This window comes from Pygocentrus nattereri, chromosome 1 (assembly GCF_015220715.1).
Source record: "Pygocentrus nattereri isolate fPygNat1 chromosome 1, fPygNat1.pri, whole genome shotgun sequence".
Taxonomy (NCBI): Eukaryota; Metazoa; Chordata; class Actinopteri; order Characiformes; family Serrasalmidae; genus Pygocentrus; species Pygocentrus nattereri.
The window spans coordinates 19670922-19694238 of NC_051211.1; the positions used below are offsets into that span (position 1 = coordinate 19670922).

At 38.9% G+C, this 23317-nt stretch overlaps 1 protein-coding gene and 1 long non-coding RNA gene across 3 annotated transcripts in view; one reads left to right on the forward strand and one right to left on the reverse strand.

Moving 5' to 3' along the window:
- The window catches only part of LOC119263090, a 51521-nt gene extending 39247 nt beyond the window's left edge, over window positions 1–12274 (forward strand). Inside the window, exon 2 of the long non-coding RNA XR_005130098.1 lies at window positions 11896–12274. This is a non-coding gene — a long non-coding RNA (uncharacterized LOC119263090). The remainder of the gene's footprint in view (window positions 1–11895) is intronic.
- LOC108442566 (potassium inwardly rectifying channel subfamily J member 4) lies at window positions 119–22573 on the reverse strand. Of its 2 annotated transcripts, XM_017722663.2 has the most exons (4): window positions 22368–22573; window positions 9156–9278; window positions 6185–6341; window positions 119–3932 (listed from the first exon to the last, which is right to left on the reverse strand). In XM_017722663.2, exons 3-4 carry the CDS (start codon window positions 6217–6219, stop codon window positions 2378–2380), a joined length of 1590 nt encoding a protein of 529 aa, XP_017578152.2. In that variant the 5' UTR covers window positions 6220–6341; window positions 9156–9278; window positions 22368–22573; the 3' UTR covers window positions 119–2377. The 2 variants fall into 2 exon arrangements, with proteins under 2 accessions (XP_017578152.2, XP_017578153.2); XM_017722664.2 differs by lacking the exon at window positions 9156–9278.
- Window positions 22574–23317: the final 744 nt, after the last annotated feature.

Here is a 23317-nt window from a genome sequence, read left to right on the forward strand (position 1 = left end):
GATAGAACACCTTTGGGATGAATTAGAGTGGAGACTGTGAGCCAGGCCTTCGCGTCCAACATCAGTGTCTGACCTCACAAATGTGCTCCTGTAAGAATGGTCAAAAATTCCCATGAACACTAACTAACCCTAACCCTAACCCTTAACTTTGTGGAAAGCCTTCCCAGAAGAGTTGAGAATGGGATGTATTTCATATGTGTGTGAAAGCAGACAAGCGAATACTTTTGGCAATATAGTGTAGTTGCCTCAACCCAACATGCTCAATTTACATTTTGCTTTTTGTGGTATAAAATGATTATGAAATCTAACAACTGAGGAAAGTTATTGCAGTCCGTTTAAATAATTGTGACTATTTCAAATAATTCTGATTTGGAAATTATGTAATAATTTTAGAGGCCTATTGTGTACTTTACATAAGTTTTGAAGGTACACTACATTCACTTTCCTGAGGAAAGGGTACACATATTTGTACTTTTTCATACAACCTAAAACATTATCAATGGATTATGGTACAATCACTTTCCATGACTTAACGTATTAAAGACAAATCCTCAAAGGTACCATCTCAGTGATGAGAATGGGACTACCTCAGTGACAGTATGGTTTTTTCTGAGTGTATATTTTAGTATCATACTAGAATAATTTTATGCATCAGCAACAAAACTGCTTTTATATTATTAAAAACAATGATTTGAAACTTTTGAATGCAAATTTAAAGTGATGTGCTTCCATTAAAAATAACTTATTCCAAAGCTAATTTGCTGTAGAAAAAATACTGGATCAGTATCAGACGATACTCAATGTTTCAATATCAGTATCGGAAAAGAAAAGGTGGTATAGTGCCATCTCTATTTTGCATCGTCATCCTTTTAAAACCTAAAGAAAATGCAAGAGCTGAATCAATGTCACATGAAATAATGTTTAACACAATGCTGCCTAATACAAAGTTTCCCCTGGGTTAAAGTAGCACGTAAAGGGACAAAAGTGCATTTTTGTTTCAGTTGAATATTCAGACTCAGAAAGACACCTTGTGTTTTCTCCCATACATACTGTTCCCAGGATTCTCTGTGCGTTATTTTTCCCTGAGCATCACACAAACCCATTGCATCCCTTTATACATAATACACTCCAGTCGACACAACATATATTACCACCACCCACAAATATCCATTCACTAAAAACACATAACTGTACCATTTCATTCACATTATCACATAAACAAAACAGCAATGGCAAACATATTGAACAGAAACCAGAGATCCTTGGCCATTTATGATTCGTTATGGATGACGACCCATTGAAGACAAGCCAGAAACATTCATGAACTTCAGTGCACATGTTTTATCAGATCCTGAATGTCTTTATAATTTTTTTGTATTTTTCAAATGTGGAAACCCACCTAAAGTGGGATGGTCAATAAACAGCAGTGGATTAATTTTCTGCCTTTTCTCTTCTGCTGGGTTTATATATCACCATTCATCAATTTAATGGAGAAGAAATGTTGCACTGTGGCTACAATGAACAATATAATTGGTTTAAACTTGCAATCTAAAATCTACAAGCATGGTCAATTGGTTCAGTTGTCGAATCAAAGCTTTCATTGAATCATGTTCCTTTGTGGACATCACAAATATTTTATCTTCCTCCCACACAAGTCAAAAATTATACTTTTCTGAATCCTCTTCATTCATACAGTCACCATCAAAAGCAACTATCAACAAAAATTCTAAAATAAAAAGCTAATTGATTGCCTTAAATGAATTTTTTTTTGTTTTTTGGAGATTCACTCTTACAAGTAATAATATATCCTGTGCTTTAGCTTTTCTCTGGCATTTTCAAGTGCAAGTTTTCTCCTTTGGTGATGTTAATGTTATTTGTGCTGTCCATGTCCAATAATTTGTTGGCTTTGCAGCTTTGAAGCATGTTTAGTCTTTAGCCTATATAATCTCATCTCCTCCAAAGATGCACTTCAAATTTGAAGCATCATCCTGGGCCTTTTTGGTGCCTTATACAGTTTCTTGAAATCAAGTATAGCAATCAAAAACAACCCATGTGGGAACAACTCATAAGTCAAATGACCCCTCAGAGTAACAGAAACCAGCAGGATCAAAGGTCCATCTCATTCCCCATGTCTAGCCAGATACCTCTCCTCTTCAGAGAGCATGGGAACAGCTTCCACAGAAGCAGTGTAGAAACTGGAGCAGGAAAGGCGATAGGTTTTTGGATTTTTAACACATAAATCCAACACAGAACAATGTGCAAAATACCAAGAGAATCATCCCATTTTCCTTCAGCTTCTTCATTTGATTTATTCTAAAAAGAGGGGACATAGAGGCAGGATCAAGGGTTGGCATAGTAACACCTCCATTCAATCGTGTCATATCTCAGACTCACTCTTGTATGTCAGCGGATCGAGTGGAAGAGTCGTCTGCAGAATATCAAACTCAATCTGGTTGTCCATATCCAGCATGCAAAGGACGTTGTTGCTGGACGTCATGGCTGCTGTGTCGTGGAACATTTTCTGGAAGTCTTTTGGAACACTATTTGTGGTCATTGTTGCCAGATCCATATCCAGTGTTGCTAGTTCTTCCTTTAATTTTTCATTCTGCCTCTCCTCCTCTTCTTCTTCCGCAGAGCAGAAAGCCACCTCGTTCTCATAGCAGAAGGCGCTAGGTGAGTGGGGCGGTCGCAAGCACTGCGTCCTGCGGCTAACAGGTGTCCCAGAGCGCGATGAGGCAGAAGAGCGATGACTTGCAAGCTCACTTAGCTCCTTGGCACTGCAGGCAGGGGTAGAAGGAACCTCATAGGTCTTGTGGAAGCGAGCATAGTCCACTCTGTAGCGATCACAGTCTTCAAAGATGACTGGCTCGAAGCGGTGACCCCAGAGGATCTCCCGGGAAAGGTAGGAGCTCCTTGCTTGTGTGGTCATGGCAGTCGCCTCCACCATGCCTTCCAGTATCACCACAATCTCAAAGTCATCTGTCTCCAGATCTGCCTGGCTCATGGCCCACAGTGGAGAGTCTTCATCAATCTCGTGCACAATCACCAGTGGAGAGACTAGGAAAAGGCGGTCAATGCCTTCGTCGTAGCCCACATTCAAATCCATCTGCTCCAGTGGGATGAACTCACCCTCTGCTGTCACATAGGGGCGGATCAACTGTGCCCGGACATGGGCCTCCACAATGTGGCTCCTCCGGAGGTTTCCAACTCGCCACATGAGGCAGAGCTTTCCATCCCGCAGGGCAATAACAGCATTCTGTGAGAACAAAAGTGTCTGGTTTCTTTTTTTTGGTCGTGCCATCTTTGCCATAATGGTGCCAATCATGAAAGAGTCAATGATGCATCCTACGATGGACTGTATCACGACCGTCACCACAGCCACAGGGCACTCTTCAGTGACACAACGCCAGCCATAGCCTATTGTGGTCTGTGTCTCAATGGAGAACAGGAAGGCCCCCACAAAACCCTCCACATGCAGCAAACATGGCTTCCATGGCTTCTGTTGCCCCTCGCCTGTGCCTTGTATTTTCCGCTCTGGGTCAAAGTCTCCATGAGTCAAGGAAACACTGTAAAAGATCACTCCAAAGATCAGCCATGATGCCAGGAAAGTGGTGCAGAAGATCAGTAGCAGGTAGCGCCAGCGGATGTCCACACAAGTGGTGAAGATGTCAGCCAAGTAACGCCGAGGCTTATCCTCCATGTTGGTGAAGACTACGTTACACTGGCCATTCTTCTTTACAAACCGGCTTCGTAGTTGGCCCCGACCTGTGGTGGAGATCTTTCCATTGTAGGTGTTCTCCATGGCCCCACCCAACCCGGAGCCACTGAGGGCACTGCCGGGTGAGGGCAGACGGCTGGGCGATCCGTGGCCGTTGTGCAGCCCCAACGTGGAGATCTTCAGGCCTTCTTCATCTGGAGAGACAAAGCTGTACCTGCGGGACGAGGAAGCAGAGAGTTCTGGGTTAGAAATACGAGTAAGAACAGTGGGGAGAGAGTCCTGGCTTGGCACTTGTGGCATTTGTGAGGGCTAAGAGACAGGAAGAGGACGAGCATTAAGACACCAGCCATAATCTCATTGCATCTCACTTGTTCTTTCCAGTGTCCCTTTAAAAGGACACAGAGTGACTAAGCATAGAGTGCTAACTCCGCAGACGTTAGCGGCTAAACCATGACTCATGCTAACTGCCGCACTGCTAACGCAATCCATTCTTCACTGAATTTCACTGTTCCCACCCCAACCAAACTGTTCCCCAACAGAATCAAAAGTCATTGACTCTTAATCCTCCCCCGTCTCATTGGACCCTTGAGTTTCCCTTGTCTAATGGGAATAAATAGGGTTAGCGTCAGATATATGTTACCTGGCCCTCTCCTCCAGAGAGGATTACTTTGGAAGGTGAGTTGTGTTTAGCCATATGATGAGGATTGCGGTCAGTGCAGATTTAGGGATTATAATCTGAGCCTTTCCCTCCTTTAGCAGCATATACACACTCATACAGGACATGTTAGCAGTGCAGTACATTGCTTTCTGCTGCTGGTGGAAGAACAAGGTTGAAGAGAGTGTGTGTCAGGGTGGTCTATTATTGGATGATTATGTGCTAATTATTGATTCAATGTCATTTGTTCACAGAGATATTGGGTCCAGTTATCACCACATATCAGTCTGAATACGAACATTATTAATTATGAATACATACATTTTTGAAAAGTTGCATTACTAACAGAAGTTACAAGGTCAGATGTTAGTGATATTTGTAACAATGATGTCTTAGCAAAAAAATTGAAAATACAAGTTCTGTTCCAATCCTAACCAATATCTGTGGGTGCGTGGATCTATTAAGGTTCTAGCTCTCTAAATAGACCCTATTGTCCCGTGGGGGCTGGTTTTGATATAAAAGAGAGAGTATAAGCCTATCCCCACCTACACACCCCACCACACAGATGCCCAAACCAAAAGCTTTATTCTTCCAGTTGTTACATTTATATATCTGGAAGAGTGAGGCTTAGATACATTGTCTTGTATCTAAAAATACTCGCATGTACAAACCTCCAAAAAAGGACAGTATGTGAAATGCTAACAAACACAAAGCAATGACTGATCATATCTATTTGACGATTAAACTAAAAATTGTTAGTATATTTATTTTGTCTTTGAAATGTAAAGTTTACTGGAATTTAAACTTTCCAAATCTGATGCCTGGAACACATTCCAGAAAAGTTGAGACAGGAGCATGTTTACCACTGTGTTGCATCATATTTTCTTTTAACAATGTTTAATAACCATTTAAGGAGTGTAGAAACCAATTCATCTAGTTTAGAAAGCAGATTTTTAAAAATTCTTTTTTATATGGTGCCTTTACAGACATTGCACATGCCATGGTTATTAACATGCTCCCACACCATCACAGAACCTGACTTTTAAACTTTGTGCTGGTAACATCTGGATGGTCATATTCTTCAGTAGCCCAGTGAACACAGTGTTGGTTATTTTCAATAACTAATCTGAAAGGTTAACTCATCAGCTCACAATACACATTTGCACTGTGCATCAGTCCATTTCAGATAAGCTCAAGCTCATTTTTGAAGAATGTTTTTGTTGTGCACGTTTTTGTTGTACAGCAAACAAGAATTTATACACTGTCCAAATTCCCTGAATCTTTTGTCGATATTCATGGTAGAGAGTGAAATACCTTAAATCCTAATAATCCCTCATTGAGGAATGTTGTTTTTAAACTGGTGATTTATTCACTGACACATTTTCAGCAAAGAGTCTCGTCCCATTTCTCTAAAGAACTAGGCCTTTCCTGGGTGCTCCTTTTATACCCAAGCAAGATTGCCTCACCTGTTTAAGATGTTTTTTTATATACATTTCACTGTGTTCCTTGTCCTAAATTGATCATGTAACAAACTTTCAGAACCTTCTTGTAAGCATGCATTTTAGAATGAGAATGAATTTACAAGAAAGAAAGTTGATAAGATAAAATATTAAATATCTATCTACTGTTTTCATTTACACAAATGACAGTGGATTTACAAATCACCAATTTTTGTTTTATTTACACTGTAAACACTGTCCCAACTTTGGAATTGATGTTTGTTGTTTCATTGCTTATATTTATATAAAAACACATTTATTGCCTCTAATCGATCTTACAAATATTCACACAAAACTGTACACATGACACACCTGTTGGCTCTGTTGCTGCCCATGGTGTCTGCCATGAGGTTGTGATTGGCCGCAGAGAGAAGGGTCAGGAAAGAGCAGTGCTCTCCGTCTACACCCAGAGATTCGGAATCGGCATCCTGACACCACACAGTGCACACTCTCGTACACAGCACAGACCCTGCAGACAGAGAACAAGCAAGTGTTTGTGAGTGTTATGAACATTAGAAAATAAAAAAAGCTACAATACGCTTGGACCAAAACTCAGTTCCAGCTTATAGCACCTCCTGTGTATTTTTCTGTCACTTTTCTCTAACTTTGCTGTGTCTGAGTTGGCCGATATCTCAGTGTGGTGCTGGTCCAGATCATGGTGATTTGGGTCAAAGCGAGAGTTAAAAATAGCGGCAGCAGACTAGTGGAAATTTGCTGGGAGGAGAAGGACACATTTAAATGTGGGCTAATGTCATCATCACTGCCTCATTCTCTTGCTGGGCCCTTCTCTCTTCTCACATACAGGAAACGAGGTTCACACGCAAAATGTACAGAGAGAAAAGAGTACAGATGGAATCAACACATGCCCTGATATTTTAATCACCAGCAAAAGTCTACAAGTTTATCTGTCCAGTTTTACTTGAAACTCTGCATTATTTCAGTTTAGACAAACAAACAGATAAAGAGTTCCATAGTACATCAAAATAGAGCTCCGAAGGCCCTGTGTTTGAAAAGCCATCTGCCCTGAACACAAAGCCATGTGTTAAAGCTGAAATGATCAATTATAAGTAACGTAAAGGCTACTGTCCTCTTTCTGCTCTGTGTGAGATTAGATAACCTACTTTGTCCTTCATATTAAAATAATATGAGAAAAGCAACACTTCAGCCAACCGTTTACACAAATTCACTCTTAGTGTAGTTAATCAGCCACAGCAAGCTTTAGGGTCTGAAGTTTGCTTCTTTAGATTTAGCACCACTGGAGATGCAAAACCCCAGTTAGCATGTTGCTCACTGCATGCCTAAATAGTCACAGACTTGTCTTAAACCACATTTAGTGGTTAAGTAATCTCCAGACATTACATTAACAAATGGACAAAGGTATACTGGTAGTTAAAACAGTGGTCATAGCCATCCTACAGCCTAAAATTCCATACTGTTGTCTATTTTTATAGACAACAATGTGTCACACAGTGTCAGAAACCACATAGGCAAGTCTATTTGAAATAATTTAACAACTTGACAAGGTTTGAAGCCAGCATGAATGGTTCAGACATGAAGTTAGCACCTTGCTAATTGGTGATAACATGCTTCCATTACTGGACAGTTACATTAGCTTCAGTGCAAAACTAAAGAAACAAGGTTTTAGACTGAAGTCATAGTCAGATCAAAGAAGAATAAACTTTGCCTGACAAAAAATACATCCACTTGAACTGAAAAAAAAATCTGATGACAGTTAATTAATCTAGAACAACTTTAGGCCTTGGAAGCATGTGACAGTTCAAAATAAGAGCACGCTCTTTCTGAAAAAAATGAAAGAACTGAACCTCAGCCACCACAATATCACAGGTTTTTAAAAAAACTATACAGTTAGCTAATGTTAACCTTGTTGTGAAAACCATATAACACCAGAACTGCAGAAAATAGCAAGGTGAAGAAAACAACGAAGGGCCAGCCCAGTGTGGTCTAAGAGACTTTTTTTAAATGTAGAAAGTGTTCACACTCATTCACAACACCATATAACAAGCTTGTCTATCCTCAAACACTGCAAAGTGTCAGGACCACACAGTGGTCTGCATAGAGTATTTATTTATGTGGACTTAATTTTGCATGCCTATTACTACTTGTTTTTATGTTGCACCTTCATGCCGAAGCAAATTCCTAGTCTGTGAATCCTGTTCATTGACAATGGCAATAAAACTTCTTCTGATTCTGATTCTGATTACTGGTTGTTGTGCTCCAAATCATCTGGTTTAATCTGATAGGTTAGCTAACAAGCCAGTAAAACACTGCATTGTATGGTCTTGCAGAATTGCCAATTGGGCTGTTCTTCGAGGTTTCTTCAAATGGAAGTGTTATGTTGTGAATTTTTTCACCTGTTTCTGCTGACTGTTTTCTCAGCTTCTAACGTCTCCTCATTTTAACTGCTAGTTCACACAGACACTTCCCCTTTGGTAAATGTTTGTAATTGGGTGTGTTTGTGTCTTCTTGGTTAGCAAACTGCCTTCATTTAAGTACACACTCAGATGTATGGTCATGTGGTGAAACCACACATTTACAAAAAAATACTATATTTTCAAATTATTTATCTCTACTGAAAACAAATACTAGTTTAAACTAGTCATTGTAGTTGGACAACCATATAAGCGTTTGTCCTTATATATACACATTTTTTCCATCTAAAAAAACTAATATTATAATAATAACACATTTTCATAGTTTTCCAGGGGTCATACCACCTGGCTTGCTAATCTGAATTAATCTAAATCATAGCTTTGTCAATATTTACGAAAGAGCTTCTGACCTTAGCATCATGCAATGATGGTCACTTGGGATCTTCTTAATGATGCCACAGCCTGAGCACTTGTTTTTAAAAGCATGATAAAATAAAAGTGCTTGTTGTGCCGCACCACATAACATTTGAGGCAAATCAGAATTTACAGACAAAGGATTTTCAAGTGTTCACTGTGCACTATTTTGTAACATCTTATGACTTTAAAGCTTTCAAACATAAAACTCATGCCGAGCTATTTTACTTAGAATTTTATGTAACCAAATTAACCTCTGTAATAGTTTACTTAATCTTGAAATGTAGTAGGATGGTTTCGCCACCTGACCCACACAAAAAATGCATGTGTTATTGACTCACATGCATCTGGTGGTCAGGCCTTGTCTGTGTGGGTGTATGTGTGTGTGCGTGTTTAGCAGTGTTTGCCTCTGTGTTAAACAGTTAAAACAGTCTAAAGGATCCTGTTAACTGTCACAACTTTGGAGGTGTTAGTAGTACCTTCCAATAGAGACTTGAGTTGCTGGAGAGAAGAAAGAGCAGTTGTTTGAGAATGATCTACTGCATCACTCTATGCTGTGTTTGAGGCTTCAGTTCAGGCCCTGTAGCTGTGCCCTCAGCACTCTAAAAGAAGGAAAATAATAAAGAAGTGGTTAGAATTCAACCACTCATGCTTTGTGGTTATTAAAGCTTCTTACTACGAAGAACAAATTGTTCCAATGGTAGTGTGAAAAAACATCCAGAGTCTCAGGAGGTTTCGTGTTATTTCCTCCACAGATTCAGTCTGGCTCTGTGCTGACAGACACAATGTCCCTCCAGCCACTTCTCAGCCAAGCCTGTCACTCTAGGCTACAATGATGGTGTTTGAAGTAGAGTGTACAGAAACTAAAGAAAAAAACATAACAGTGGCCAAAACTCTTGAGACACTGAGGCATACCTGTATAAAAAACAAGAGTAGCTAGCCTATCAGCTTTGAAACCCTTTCTTGATGTTTTGGAGTAGCAAAAGCTTGATCCATGCCTAGAACCATTTGGAGCAATTTACTGATTTACAAATGATTCACAACATGGGTATGTCTGAGCACAGTCTTACCAATACCAACACAGTTGCAGGGTGTAATATAATATTTTAGTTCTGTGTAGAATAAAAATAACAGAATTAGCAGGCTTTTTATTTTGCTCTAACTAGTGTAGGAACATTATGTTGGGGATGGAACACAAACGTTGGTTCTGCTCAGAGACTGAACTGTTTTTATCTTATATAAGTTCCATTTTTCTAACAAACCGAGTCGTTTATAAACTCAGAAACTCGTATGTATTTAAGTTAAACATTAGTGGATGTTGCTATTTCATAAGATTTGAACTTAAAGTTACTAAAGTAGCATTTAAATGAAATACTTGTACTCTTACTCAAACATTAAACATTTTTATTTTGCCAATCAGTTGAGACCTGTGCATTTTAATTCATTGGTTTTCAACATCCAAACAAAATAACATCAGTGTAAAATAAAACTGCCCACAACTTTGCCAGTTTGTCTTTGTGCAAGGATTAGTACCACCAAATTGGTGTTGCATCACCATATAAAGACCTAATTTATCTTTTTAAATATTTACTTTTTGCTGTTATATACAGCAGTCTGTTTAAATAATACTTATGCTTTTACTGAAGGGTATTTTGGGCTTTATCCTTTTTTAAATGAGTAAGATTTTGACACTGCATCCATATTTTACTAAAATATAATTTCCCATCCAAATGAAATATGATTTTATGTTTGTGATTTGATATGATTTATGTATATTATTATATATGTATATTTTATGTGAGTACAACTGATAAAATCTTTGTTTGCTAGCCAGCATGTTTGAGATATGCTCAAAATGAGCGAAATTGTATATGTCACAGCGAATAATAAGCAAACAAGCATTTAAGCATGGTCTTAGTGATGGTTTTAGAAAGTGTTTTTCAACAGTCATGACGTATTTAGCTCCCAAGTTTTTCCACGTTTAGCACCAAAATTCCAAGTAGGCATTCGGAGGAAAGGCTCAAGGTTGTATTTTAGCCATTGCGCAATCGTCTGCCCAAAAGTAAAGAAGAAGTCTAATCTAATAATCCCTGCACCACAATAATACTTATCAACCTGCAGAAGGGTGTGTAGAGTTGGATGAGCTGAAGGAGGTATTATGTGTGGCGAGGGAGGATTGCACACTACTGGATTCTGACCTTTGACTGTTACGTGACTGTTTTGTTGTTTTCTTGCTTGTAGGGCATCACTCACCAGCTGTGGCGAGGACAGCTTGTGCAAGTTTTAGGCTTGGCGTGTATGTGTGATTGCATGTGCGAAAGCTGATAAAACAGACTCTTATAGTCATGTTAATGTTTAGATTTCAGTGCATTTTAAGTGTTTTCTGTGCTCAGCTGTGTTTTTTCTGTGTTCACATGTTGATTTTGGGATGTTTAGTTCTGCAGCATTTCTTCACTGTGTTTATACATAGGTCAGAAGGAAATCAGTCAAACACTGATGCCATAAGAAGCAAGACGTAGCGAGATTTAGACCAAATTGTAAGACCAAAGTTTTTTGTATGGCATGGCTGAGGCATGGAAATTATAGCCTTTAAAAAAAGCATAACTTGTGCATAAGTCTTGTCTTCCTTATTAGCGGTGAATACAATATTTTTGTTCATTTTTTTAGATGACAGTATGTTATACAGTATTACTTTACAACTTGACACAGACTGAGGCATGTATCTAATGATTTAGGCTTACAGTAAACACGGTGCTAAATGGTAGGGTATAAGCTTCAATTACTATTTTGTCACACTACTGTGCAAAAGTGTGCAAGGCACCTTAGCTATTATTTAAAACCATTTATCGTGGCAGTAAGTGTGTTGTTGTCAGTGACAATACTTTATTACACTAGAATAAATGCACATAAATATTGATTACAGTAAAAACAGACAAGTCATTTCTTGTTTTTTATAAAGTAGTTGATATATTTTGAGCTAGTTAGGACATTTGGTTCCAGATTTCTCTTCATTAGTTAAAACTAAAGGAGCAAGCTTCAGATATAAAACTTTCCATGCCAAAGAATCTCAGAGTTTTTTTATTGTAGATCCATTGTACTTCATAACTTAGTTTCCATTTCTCCTTTTCTTGTAAGTACTTTTCCAACTGTACATTTTTGAGTGTTGCTAAATGAGGATACTCACTTTTTTATCCATTTGTCTCTCTGATGTCTTTACAGAGACCCCTGACTGTACAGCACTGCTGGACAGGAAAGACAAATTCAACCCCACTTCTGTTCAGAGAACTCCTGGCCCTGTATGGACTTCACCTCAGTGGGAACTGACCTTGAATCCCCAGCAATAGGATAAAAGTTTTAATTTTCTGAATTTTTTTTAAACTTTTTTATGCCACTGCCCCCTAACTGAATGCATTTATTCTCTTTTATTCCTCTTTTAATTTAAAAGGCTTCAAATATGCCAATCTTTGCTGATATTAACTTAGAACAAAATGAAAAAACAGTTGATTATTTTCCCTTTACATGAGTATTATGTAAGTTTGTATTTTACTGTTTGTGTGGGTAAATGCTCAATAAAATATAACTATGAAATAGCCCATAATAATGCATCAGAGGTTTCTATTATCTAAATGTCCAGATTAATAAATACAGAGTCCAGAATTAGCTATCCCCCTTAAATTATAAATGCATAGATATGTTAGCTTCCTAAATGTTTTCTTGCATTATGGCATGATACAAACAAAATCATGTGAGAGAGCAGAGGATGTGCAGAGTTATTGTCTACTTACAGAATTTGAATACAGATTTCACCTATAGCATACACACAAAAATATAATTTCCTGTCATAGAAATTTGCTAAATGTATGCACTGATTGGGATTACATGAGAAAGGATGTGATCCAAAAATGTCTGGGGTCCCCAGAGTGAGCAAAATAGCGTTAAATTAACTGCTAACAGAGATTTAACATGAACATTTCTGCTCCAGAACACTTAAAGCTGATTATATTTTTAACTGCATTTCTGTTCCCAGCAAAATACTTAGTTTCATATCAGTCACCACACTCCATCACTTTGTATGTTATATACGATTAAAGTAAGGCAGTTGTTATTCGATTAAACCTAAAAGCTAAATAAATAATGAAGAATAATGAAGACGTGAACAGTGTGACGCTGTGGGGACATTTAGCTGCTCTCCAAAGGCTTTTCTTAAAGAGGTGTGTTTGTGTGTGTGTGTGTGTGTGTGTGTGTGTGTGTGTGTGTGTGTGTGTGTGTGTGTGTGCTTAGAGTTGCTGAAGCTTAGAGTTGGCTGAAGTGGATGATAAAGATGATTATAATGGTGACTGTAGTGATGGTGATGATGTCCTGATGGTTGTGTTGGTAATGGTGATGGTGGGGGTGGTAATAGGGTGGTGATGAGATAGGGTGGTGATGAGATCATGGTGTTTGTAATATTGATAATGGTGATAAAAAGGATGGTGATGATTATAATGGTCTTGGTGGTGGTGTTGAGATAAAGGTGATGAAGGGGACTGTGATGATGATGGTGATGTTGAAAGTGTGTTGCTGATGCTAATGGCGTTGATGGTGCTGTGAAGATGGTGATAATCTGACGGTGGTGATAAAGATGTTTGTGTTGTGTGTGATGATGGTGGTGATGATGTCATGACAATGTTGATAACAAAGGTGAAGGTGATGATCATGATACTGCACATGATGATGATTTGATGATGATGGTGATACTGCTAATGCTAAATGAGGTGAAGGTTACGCTTATAGTTGTGGTGATAGTGATAATAGTGATTGTGATTGTCATGTGGTGATGCTCCTGCTGCTGTTCATGATGGTGGTGAAAATGGTGATTATGATGATTATTATGATGAATATGATGGATGGAGATGATGGGGGCAATGATGATGATGTGATTCCGGTGATGATGGTGAATGGTGATGATGATGATAATGATGATAATAATGATGACATAGTAGATTGTAGTGATGATGGGGATGGTTGCATTGCCGTTGTGTTGCTAGGTCCGCAATGCCATAGGAACTCATTACATAGATGAGTTGTGTGTGTGTGTGTGTGTGTGTGTGTGTATGTGTGTGTGTGTGTGTGTGTGTGTGTGTGTGTGTGTGTGTGTGTGTGTGTGTGTGTGTGTGTGAAAGATGGGGTCTAGTGGCATTTTCCAGTGTGACTCAGAGTCCTGATTCACCCACCTGCAGTTAGCGGGTTATATTCATCAGTAAGAATATTGGGGTTTAATCACACACACGCACAAACAGTGGCCGGACCGCAGGAGCTATCTACTCAATAACACACACATACTTAATCCGCAGCAGGAGGACGATGCTTGTGGGTGTGGGTGTGTGCATGTGTTTTCCAGTGCCATCTTTAACTCTTCTTAAATCACAGATTAAGCATCTCTTAATCTTCCAGCAGTGATATGAAAGGCAGGTTTACTCTGAGTAATCAGAAAGAGACCATGTGTGTATGTGTGTGTTTTTGCCATAGAGGGAGGGCAGAAGGCAGAAGTGACACGAGCAAGATTAAGATGTGCAAATGTCTTGCGTCACACATACAATCCCATCACGTTACAACGCGCAATGATCTTGCCATAAAGGACATTAATGCACTCTAGTGTAGAAAAATAGCCTCTTTGTCATTTTACTATACTTTCAATGCATTGTTGTCTTTTTACTATACTTTTTTACACTGTAGAATTACGACTATAGAGCTGACACATGATTAAAATAATTAATCAATTGATCATATTATTTCATGTAGTTAATCACGATTAATCACATTTGTTTCTTTGCTCAAATTAGATTTTTTTTATTTGAAAAGCAGTACGTTTTATACTAGCTATATGAGTGGATAAAATAAGCTTCATCAAAATGTATTTGTTGCTTTCAACAATGCAGTAACATTATTTACAGAGTTCACATGATTTCCATATGGTGAAAGCACTTTCCAATTTTCATCCCAAATCTCCAGTGAGAGCAACAGTAGATACGTTCTAAACACCCTGTTTTTGAAGTTAAGTGTAGGTATCCACTGTGCTGTTGCTTTTGTTAGTTTGCTGCTCATTGAGTTATTCACAGTTCTCCACCAAGCACTGTCCATAGTCTGCTATAGGTGTACTCCATTGCTTGCTTAACACGTGACGCCTTATCAGTGATAAACAAATCCACCTTGGAAGTAGCTGTAAATAATGTTTGTTTATATAGAGAGCGACATTAAGTGGAACTTTTGGCATTAAAAGCTGTACTGGAACTAGAGGGCTACAGTCACAGAATCATAGCAACAGCACACAAGCAGGTGGGCCTCAGGGTGGAAATACAGATAGTTTGAAGGGTCAGGCTACACATTTTAAAAAGAATGTTCTTCAAGTGTTTTATTTAGAACCCATGAGTTCTGTATAGAACAGTTTTAGGCATAAGTGGGTCTTTTCCTAGTGAAATCATTCTTAAGATTGATGGTCAATGCATTACATATGGTTCTATAAGAAACCTTTTTAATAATGATTCTATACAGCACCAAAAAGTGTTCTTCTATTGTTATGGTGTTTATTGGTAAGATACCTTTTTCAATATGGAAAACAATATTCAATATTTTCTCCATATGAATTATTCAGTTACTACTCTAAATTACGTTCTAACTACTATTAAATATTTAGTAACTAGTATGAGTTATTAACTACTATTATTCAGTATCTACTATGAAAATAATATATAAGTCATGCTGTTCTATGAACAGCATAAGAACAGTTCTAAGAACTGAAATATGGACCCACGTATAGACCCTTAGACGTACAGGGTTTTTACAGTGCATTATAGTGTTTTCTAATTTTGTAGTAATCAGGTGTTTGTTTTAAGAATAAAATGTTCCTGTACATTCTGTACTCATGGTTCCAAATAGAACCATTGCCTTTACTAAAGAACCCTTGAAGAACTGTCATATTTAAGTGTGTGAGAATTGTCAGCATTAATAATTTACCTTTTACACCACTATATTGCAATTATTAACTGTATGATTAATTACATAATTTCAAAAAAAGTTATAATTATGTATGGAGGATAATATAATAAACCAGCCATTAGGGGTGTACTTTGTGTACTTCTGGTGCCGGTCCCAAGCCCGGATAAATGGTGAGGGTTGCGTCAGGAAGGACATCCGGCGTAAAACTTGTGCCACAACTATCACAAATATGTTTGCCATACCGGATCGGTCGAAGCCCGGGTTAACAATGACTGCCTCCGGTGCTGTTGACCAGCAGGGTGCCGGTGGAAATTGAACTACTGTAGGTCAAAGACCATCAGAGAGGAGAGGAGGAAGGCGGGTTAGAATGCAGCGAGAGAGAAGGAAAGGCAGGAGTGTGGAGGTTAGAGTAGGGACTCTGAACATAGGGACAATGACTGGTAAAGGCAGAGAGCTTGCAGACATGATGGAGAGAAGGAAGGTAGATATTCTGTGTGTCCAGGAGATCAGATGGAAAGGAAGCATGGCCAGGGACATTGGAGGTGGATTCAAACTGTTCTATCATGGTGTAGAGAGGAAGGGAAATGGAGTAGGAATAATCCTAAAGGAACAGCTTGGGAAAAGTGTTCTGGATGTAAAGAGAATGTCAGACACGATCATGAGCCTGAAGTTGGAGGTTGATGGTGTGATTTTGAATGTGGTCAGTTCATATGCACCACAGGTTGGTTGTCAGTTAGAGGAGAAAGAGGAATTTTGGAGTAAGATGGATGAAGTGGTAGATGGTGTCCCTAGAGAGGAGAGATTAGTGATTGGTGCAGACTTCAATGGACATGTTGGTGAAGGGAACAGAGGGGATGAAGAGGTGCTGGGTATGTATGGTGTGAAAGACAGAAATGCGGAAGGTCAGATGGTTGTAGATTTTGCAAAGAGAATGGAAATGGCTGTGGTGAACACTTTCAGAAGAGGGAAGAACACAGGGTGACATACAAGAGTGGAGGGAGGTGCACACAGGTGGATTATATCCTTAGCAGGAGATGCCACCTAAAGGAGATTGGAGATTGTAAAGTGATGCCAGGGGAAAGTGTAGCAAGGCAGCATAGGGTGGTTGTCTGTAGAATGAGATTAGAAACAAAGAAGAGGAAGAGAGTGAAGACAGAGCCAAAGATTAGATGGTGGAAGCTGAAGGAGGAGGATGGTTGCAGGCAGTTCAGGGAAAAATTGCAACAGGCCCTTAGGGGCAGTGAGGAGCTACCTGAGGACTGGGAAAATACAGCTAAGGTGGTGAGAGAAACTGGCAAAAATGTGTTGGGTGTTTCGTCTGGTCAGAGGAAAGAAGACAAGGAAAGTTGGTGGTGGAATGAGGAAGTCCAGGAGAGTATTCAGAAGAAGAAGGCAGCTAAGAAAAAGTGGGATAACCAGAAAGATGAAGGAAGTAGGCAGGAGTACTGTGAGGCTAGTCGCATAGAGAAAAGAATGGTGGCAAAGGCAAAGGCTCAGGCCTGTGATGAGCTGTATGAGAGGCTGGACAGTAAAGAAGGAGTAAAGGACTTGTATCGTTTGGCTAGACAGAGAGATAGAGCTGGAAAGGATGTACAGCAGGTTAGGCTGATAAAGGATAGAGAGGAGAATGTACTAGTGAGTGAACAGAGAGTGATGAGTAGATGGAAGGAGTACTTTGAAGAACTAATGAATGAGGAAAACGAGAGAGAGAGAGGAGGACAACGGGGGGAGAGATAGTGGATCAGGAAGTGCAGAGAATTAGTAAGGTGGAAGTGAGGGCAGCTTTAAAAAGGATGAAGAATGGAAAGGCAGTTGGTCCAGATGACATACCTGTGGAGGTATGGAGATGTTTAGAAGAGAAGGCAGTGGACTTTTTAACCAGGTTGTTTAACAAAATCCTGGAGAGTGAGAGGATGCCTGATGAGTGGAGAAGCAGTGTACTGGTCCCCATTTTTAAGAACAAGGGTGGTGTGCAGAGCTGCAGTAACTACAGAGGTATAAAGTTGATGAGCCACACCATGAAGGTATGGGAAAGAGTTGTTGAAGCAACTCGCGAGAGGTTCAGATCAGTGAGCAGCAGTTTGATTTCATGCCCAGAAAGAGTACCACAGATGCAATTTTTGCGTTGAGAGTGTTGGTAGAGAAGTACAGAGAAGGTCAGAAGGAGCTGCATTGTGTCTTTGTGGATCTAGAGAAGGCATATGATAGGGTGCCAAGACAGGAACTGAGGTACTGTATGAGGAAGTCAGGTGTAGCTGAAAAGTATGTTAGGGTGGTGCAGGACATGTATGAGGATAGTGAGACACTGGTGAGGTGTGCAGTTGGAGTGACAAATGGTTTCAAGGTGAAGGTAGGGTTACATCAGGGATCAGCTTTGAGCCCCTTCTTGTTTGCAATGGTGATGGAAAGGTTGACAGATGAGGTCAAGTAGGAGGCTCCATGGACCATGATATTTGCAGGTGACATTGTAATCTGTGGTGAGAGTAGAGAGCAGGTGGAAGAGAATCTGGAGAGGTGGAGGTTTGCACTGGAGAGGAGAGGAATGAAGGTCAGTAGAGATAAGATGGAATACATGTGTGTGAATGAGAGGGCGGCAGGTGGAAAGGTAAAGATGCAAGGAGTAGAGGTCATAAAGGTGGATGACTTCAAATATCTTGGGTCAACCATCCAGAGCAATGGACAGTGCAAAAAAGAGGTGAAGAAGAGGGTGCAGGCAGGATGGAGTGGGTGGAGATGGATGTCAGGGCTGATGTGTGACAGAAGGATAGCAGCAAGTGTGAAAGGGAAGGTTTACAAGACAGTCGTGCGTCCTGCTATGATGTATGGTTTGGAGACTGTGGCTCTGTCTAAAAGACAGGAGGCTGAGCTGGAGGTGGCGGAGATGAAGATGCTGAGATTTTCGTTGGGAGTGACAAGGATGGACAAGATTAGAAATGAGCAGATCATGGGGACAGTGAAGGTGGAGCAGTTTGTAAATAAAGCCAGAGAGGCCAGGTTGAGATGGTTTGGACATGTGTTGAGGAGGAATAGTGGATATATTGGGCAAAGAATGTTGGAGATGGAGCTGCCGGGTAGAAGGAGAAGAGGTAGACCTCAGAGAAGGTTTATGGATGTAGTGAAGGTGGACATGGAGATGGTTGTTGTGAAAGTAGAGGAGGCAGTGGATAGGGCAAGATGGAGGCAGATGATCCGCTGTGGTGACCCCTAAAGGGAGCAGCCGAAAGAAGAAGAAGATGGAGGATAATATAATGGCAATATTTGTGACAGAAGTTCCAACCTCCCAACTCTTTATATCCCCTTGTTGTGGTTTTCAACCTTTCAAAAATACCTTTACTTACTTTCTTCTTAAATATTACTCAGGATATTGAGAAGGCAAGGTGTCCGTAAACTTTCCCAGACAGTGTACTTACACACTTAAAGAAAGGCAGGCAAGTGCAGTGTGATCAATGAGAGAAATAAAGTGTCACAGTGCTTTAGGACAACGGTTTAGCACACTCTACCTTGACCCAAAACAAACACACACACACACACACACACACACACACACACACACACACACACACACACATCTAATTACTGCCAAACTAGAAAGGTGAACCTTGCATTATTAAACTCCATAAATATAAGGGTCCATACTTCAGTTCTTCTCAGAACAGCATAACGTACATATTATTATTAGTAGTTAATGAGTATGGTACTCACTAAAAAATTCATAGTAGTATCTGAATAATTTAAGGTGAGCTTGGAATAATTTATAGTTGTTATTAAGTAATTTATAGTAGTTACTCAGTAATTTATGGTAGTTACTCAATAATTAATAGGAGTTCTGAATTATTCATAGCACTTACAGAAAAATTTAGAGAAGTTACTTAATATTTCAGAATAGGCACTGAATAATTCATAGTGCCTACTGAATCAATTCCTGAATAATTCCTGAATAATTCATAACAAATACTGATTATTTATATTTGTTAATTAATGATTCATGGTGGTTTCTGAATAATTCTTACTAGATGCTGAATAATTGATAGTAGTTACTAAATAATTAATAGTGGGTACTGAATCAGTTCATGGAAGCTATTTAATACTTCATAAGTAGATACTGAACAAATCATTATAGATATAGAATAATTCTAATTATATTCTGAATAACAAGTCATAAGATTATCAGCTAAATAACAGGCCTGCAGTGGTTCATGTCAATCCATTATTAAACACAGCATTTCACATTTACATGTTTACTTCCACTCCATTAGACTAATGTGACTTGTACTAGAACTGTGGATTGACCACTTCATCTGTAAAAGCACACTGGGCACAATGTAAGTTAATTAGGACTGACAACCTCTCTCTCTCTCTCTCTCTCTCTCTCTCTCTCTCTCTCTCTCTCTCTCCCTCTCTCTCCCTCTCTTTCACTCTCTCTCTCTCTCTTGCTCTCTCTCGCTCTCTCTCTCTCTCCCTTTCTCCCTCTCTTTCTCTCTCTCTCCCTCTCTCTCTCTCTCTCTCTCTCTCTCTCCCTTTCTCCCTCTCTCTCTCTCTCTCTCTCTCTCTCTCGCTCACAGTTCACTTCTGTATAAAAGTTTCATAAGATTCAAGTATGAGAATGAGCTAAAACTCTGTGAATATGGTCCTACAGGAGGTCCTGTACTGTTCTGTGTATCTTTCTAAGCATGCATATTCTGAGGTGTACGTAAATTGTAAATCCGGTAAAACTGCCAGATGCAGGAGAATCATATCATAAGCAGTTTTTGTGTGGAGGAGATAATCCTTAGTTTATTACGACATCAACTTTCTGTCTTGTGTTTTTCTTCCATCCCCCCCCCCCACATTCACACACGTCACTCACACACTCTACTTCATTCTGCTGCACTTTTAGAGGTGAAAACGGGTAAGAGAGTGTGCGTGTTAGTCTGTGAGAGTGTAACTGTGTCTGTCCAAGGTCAGTTTTGTGTTTGAGTCATTCTGTCAGTAAAAGGGTTCTCTTGGTTGTAAGTAATTTAAATTTAAATAAGCTTGAAAGGTACACTGGTACAGTACATTCATTTTCCCACATAAAAAGCTGCATATATATATATATATATATATATATATACATATATATATATATATATATATAATTTTATAAAGTATTACATATTTTATAAAGTAAAAAGGACAAGGTCAAGAAAGGGTGTACAGGGCCAGTGCCATTTAAAAATATAACTGCAATGCAATATGGTACAATTCTGCTCCCTTACTAAGGGAACTGAAGTTGTACTCTTGATGGTAAGACCACAGTAACAGTTTAGTACCCTTGTTTCTGAGAGTGTTCTTTAAAGCAATGAAATGAGCTCGGAATAATAGGGCCGATTTTTTGTTATGTTTTGAACAGCAAGTCACACCAATGACTTTACAGATGTTGAGAAGTATAATTTTTATGTGAAATATTTTGATGCTTGTTATAAAACTGCATTGTAACGGTTGTCTATATTAAACTTATTCTAAATCTATACATATATAAATATATTTTTATTATATTTAATTGTCAGTGGTGTAATAACTGTCGATGTTACTGATGTTGTTCAACAGTATTAATTATTATAACACTATTAATACTGCAGTGAGCTGTATATTTATACATAAGTGTGTGTGTGTGTGTGTGTGTGTGTGTGTGTGTGTGTGTGTGTGTGTGTGTGTGTGTGTGTGTGTTAATGACTCTGCTTCATTCCTTACAGTATTTTTACCCCCTCTGCATTACATCAGCCTGCAGCACATACTATTCCTCTGTTTGTTTGTGATTAGTGGTGCTGTGTGTATGTGTATGCATTAAACAGGCCGTGTATTCACACTGGTACGTGCTAAATAAAAACCCAACCAGATGTCATTTCCCAGTTAAGCTCTAAAGATGCTGGAATTTCTGAATATAATCCACAATCAACTTTTCCATAATAAAAATATGGAGACTAAAGAAGATGATGCCAATATTTTTGCACATAGGGGGTTCAAGACCAGTCATGAACTTTGCAGACCTTGACTGTACAGCTGAAAATGCGAGATTTATAAGAGATTAAATATTGATTGGTGTAACCTATATAAAAGTATTACTCAGAATTAAATACTGGTTTCGACCCCTTAACATCACAGGCTTATTTCATCCTGAGGCTTACTAAATTGCATGGCAAGTTAAAACACATTCTCTATACTTTTAGCACTAATTCTCAACCTAAACTGAGGATTCATTATTGATTCAACATGAATCTAATAATCTAAGACATTAAGAGTTAAATGCTGACATTCTCTATTTCAACCTCATATTCTTCTCATAATCTGGAAAGGAACTTCTTGAATTTGTAACATAAGCAACACATTTTATTTTACACACATATTTATATTTGCACACATTACTGTGCAAAAATATGATATGAAAAATAAGATCTTATCATAAACAGAACAATAGAAAACAATAGAAATTTTGATACATTCTGATTTTATTACAACACTGATACCTTTCATAAGCAACTTCTTCCACATTTATTAAGTCATAGCCAGATTTTCTTATGCTTGTTTGTAGGAATAAAGCTCATTTGCTGGTTATTTCTGCCATTTGTTTATCTGTAAACGCCTGTATGGACACAAATATTCACTTTCCCTTCCTGATTTCCAGATTTGATCCTAAAACTAACTAAGCTCTGATTCACTCAGCACTGATGAAAACCAACAGACAAACTCAGGCTTACCTGTTGAGGTGTGAAGTGGTGAGGTTTGACTTGCAGGTATCCAATTCAGGTGTTTGAGCACACACTTCACTCGTGCGGTTTTCCTCTCGAAAACATCACACGCTCATCTGCATCTCTTAACTCAGTGGTCAGCGTCCGTGTGTGTGTGTGTGTGTGTTTCTCTCTGTCTCTGCGCTCCTGTACCACACTAATCTCCACACGCTCTGCACTCCTACCAACGTGCATTGGGGAGAAAGAGAGACAGAGAGAGAGAGAGAGAGAGAGAGAGAGAGAGAAATTAGAGAGAGAGAGAGAGAGAGAGAGAGAGAGAGAGAGGCACTTGTCATTCTGATTTCCACTTAGTGAAGTGAGCTTGGACTCTGTGTTGTGTTACAGTATACACATACACTCTCACCTGTACAGTACATACTTAAATACTGTAAAACATGACATACTTCTTGTTACTACTTTCTTGTCTTTTCTGTACTGGTAATGCAGTAGCTCTAGTGTACTCTAAATAACAGAGAACGGTTTATTTAAATAGTTACATACAATTTATGCATAGCCTGTATTGCCCTGGGAGTGCCTCAGGGATCAATTCTTGGCCCCATTCTACTTATAATATACATGTTTTACCCTTGTAGCCAAATGATTCATTGTCATCATTAATCAGTGGGTGCCCTAGAACATTTCATGGTCTATTCTGTTTAAAGTATACAGTACTGTGCAAAAGTCAGAGACCACACTTTGTTTATTTTCCATTCAAAAATTATGTACAAGTTATTCCTTTTGGGTGTCAGGAAGAGAAAGCAAAATTATATATATTTAACACAAAATTACACAGAAGCCTCAACAACTAAATTTAATGTCACATTGTTCAGTATTTAGTGTGCCCAAACTGTGCCTTCATTACAACTTCCATTCTTTTCAGGAGACTTGCTTTAAGTTTTTCAAAGAAATCTGCAAGGATA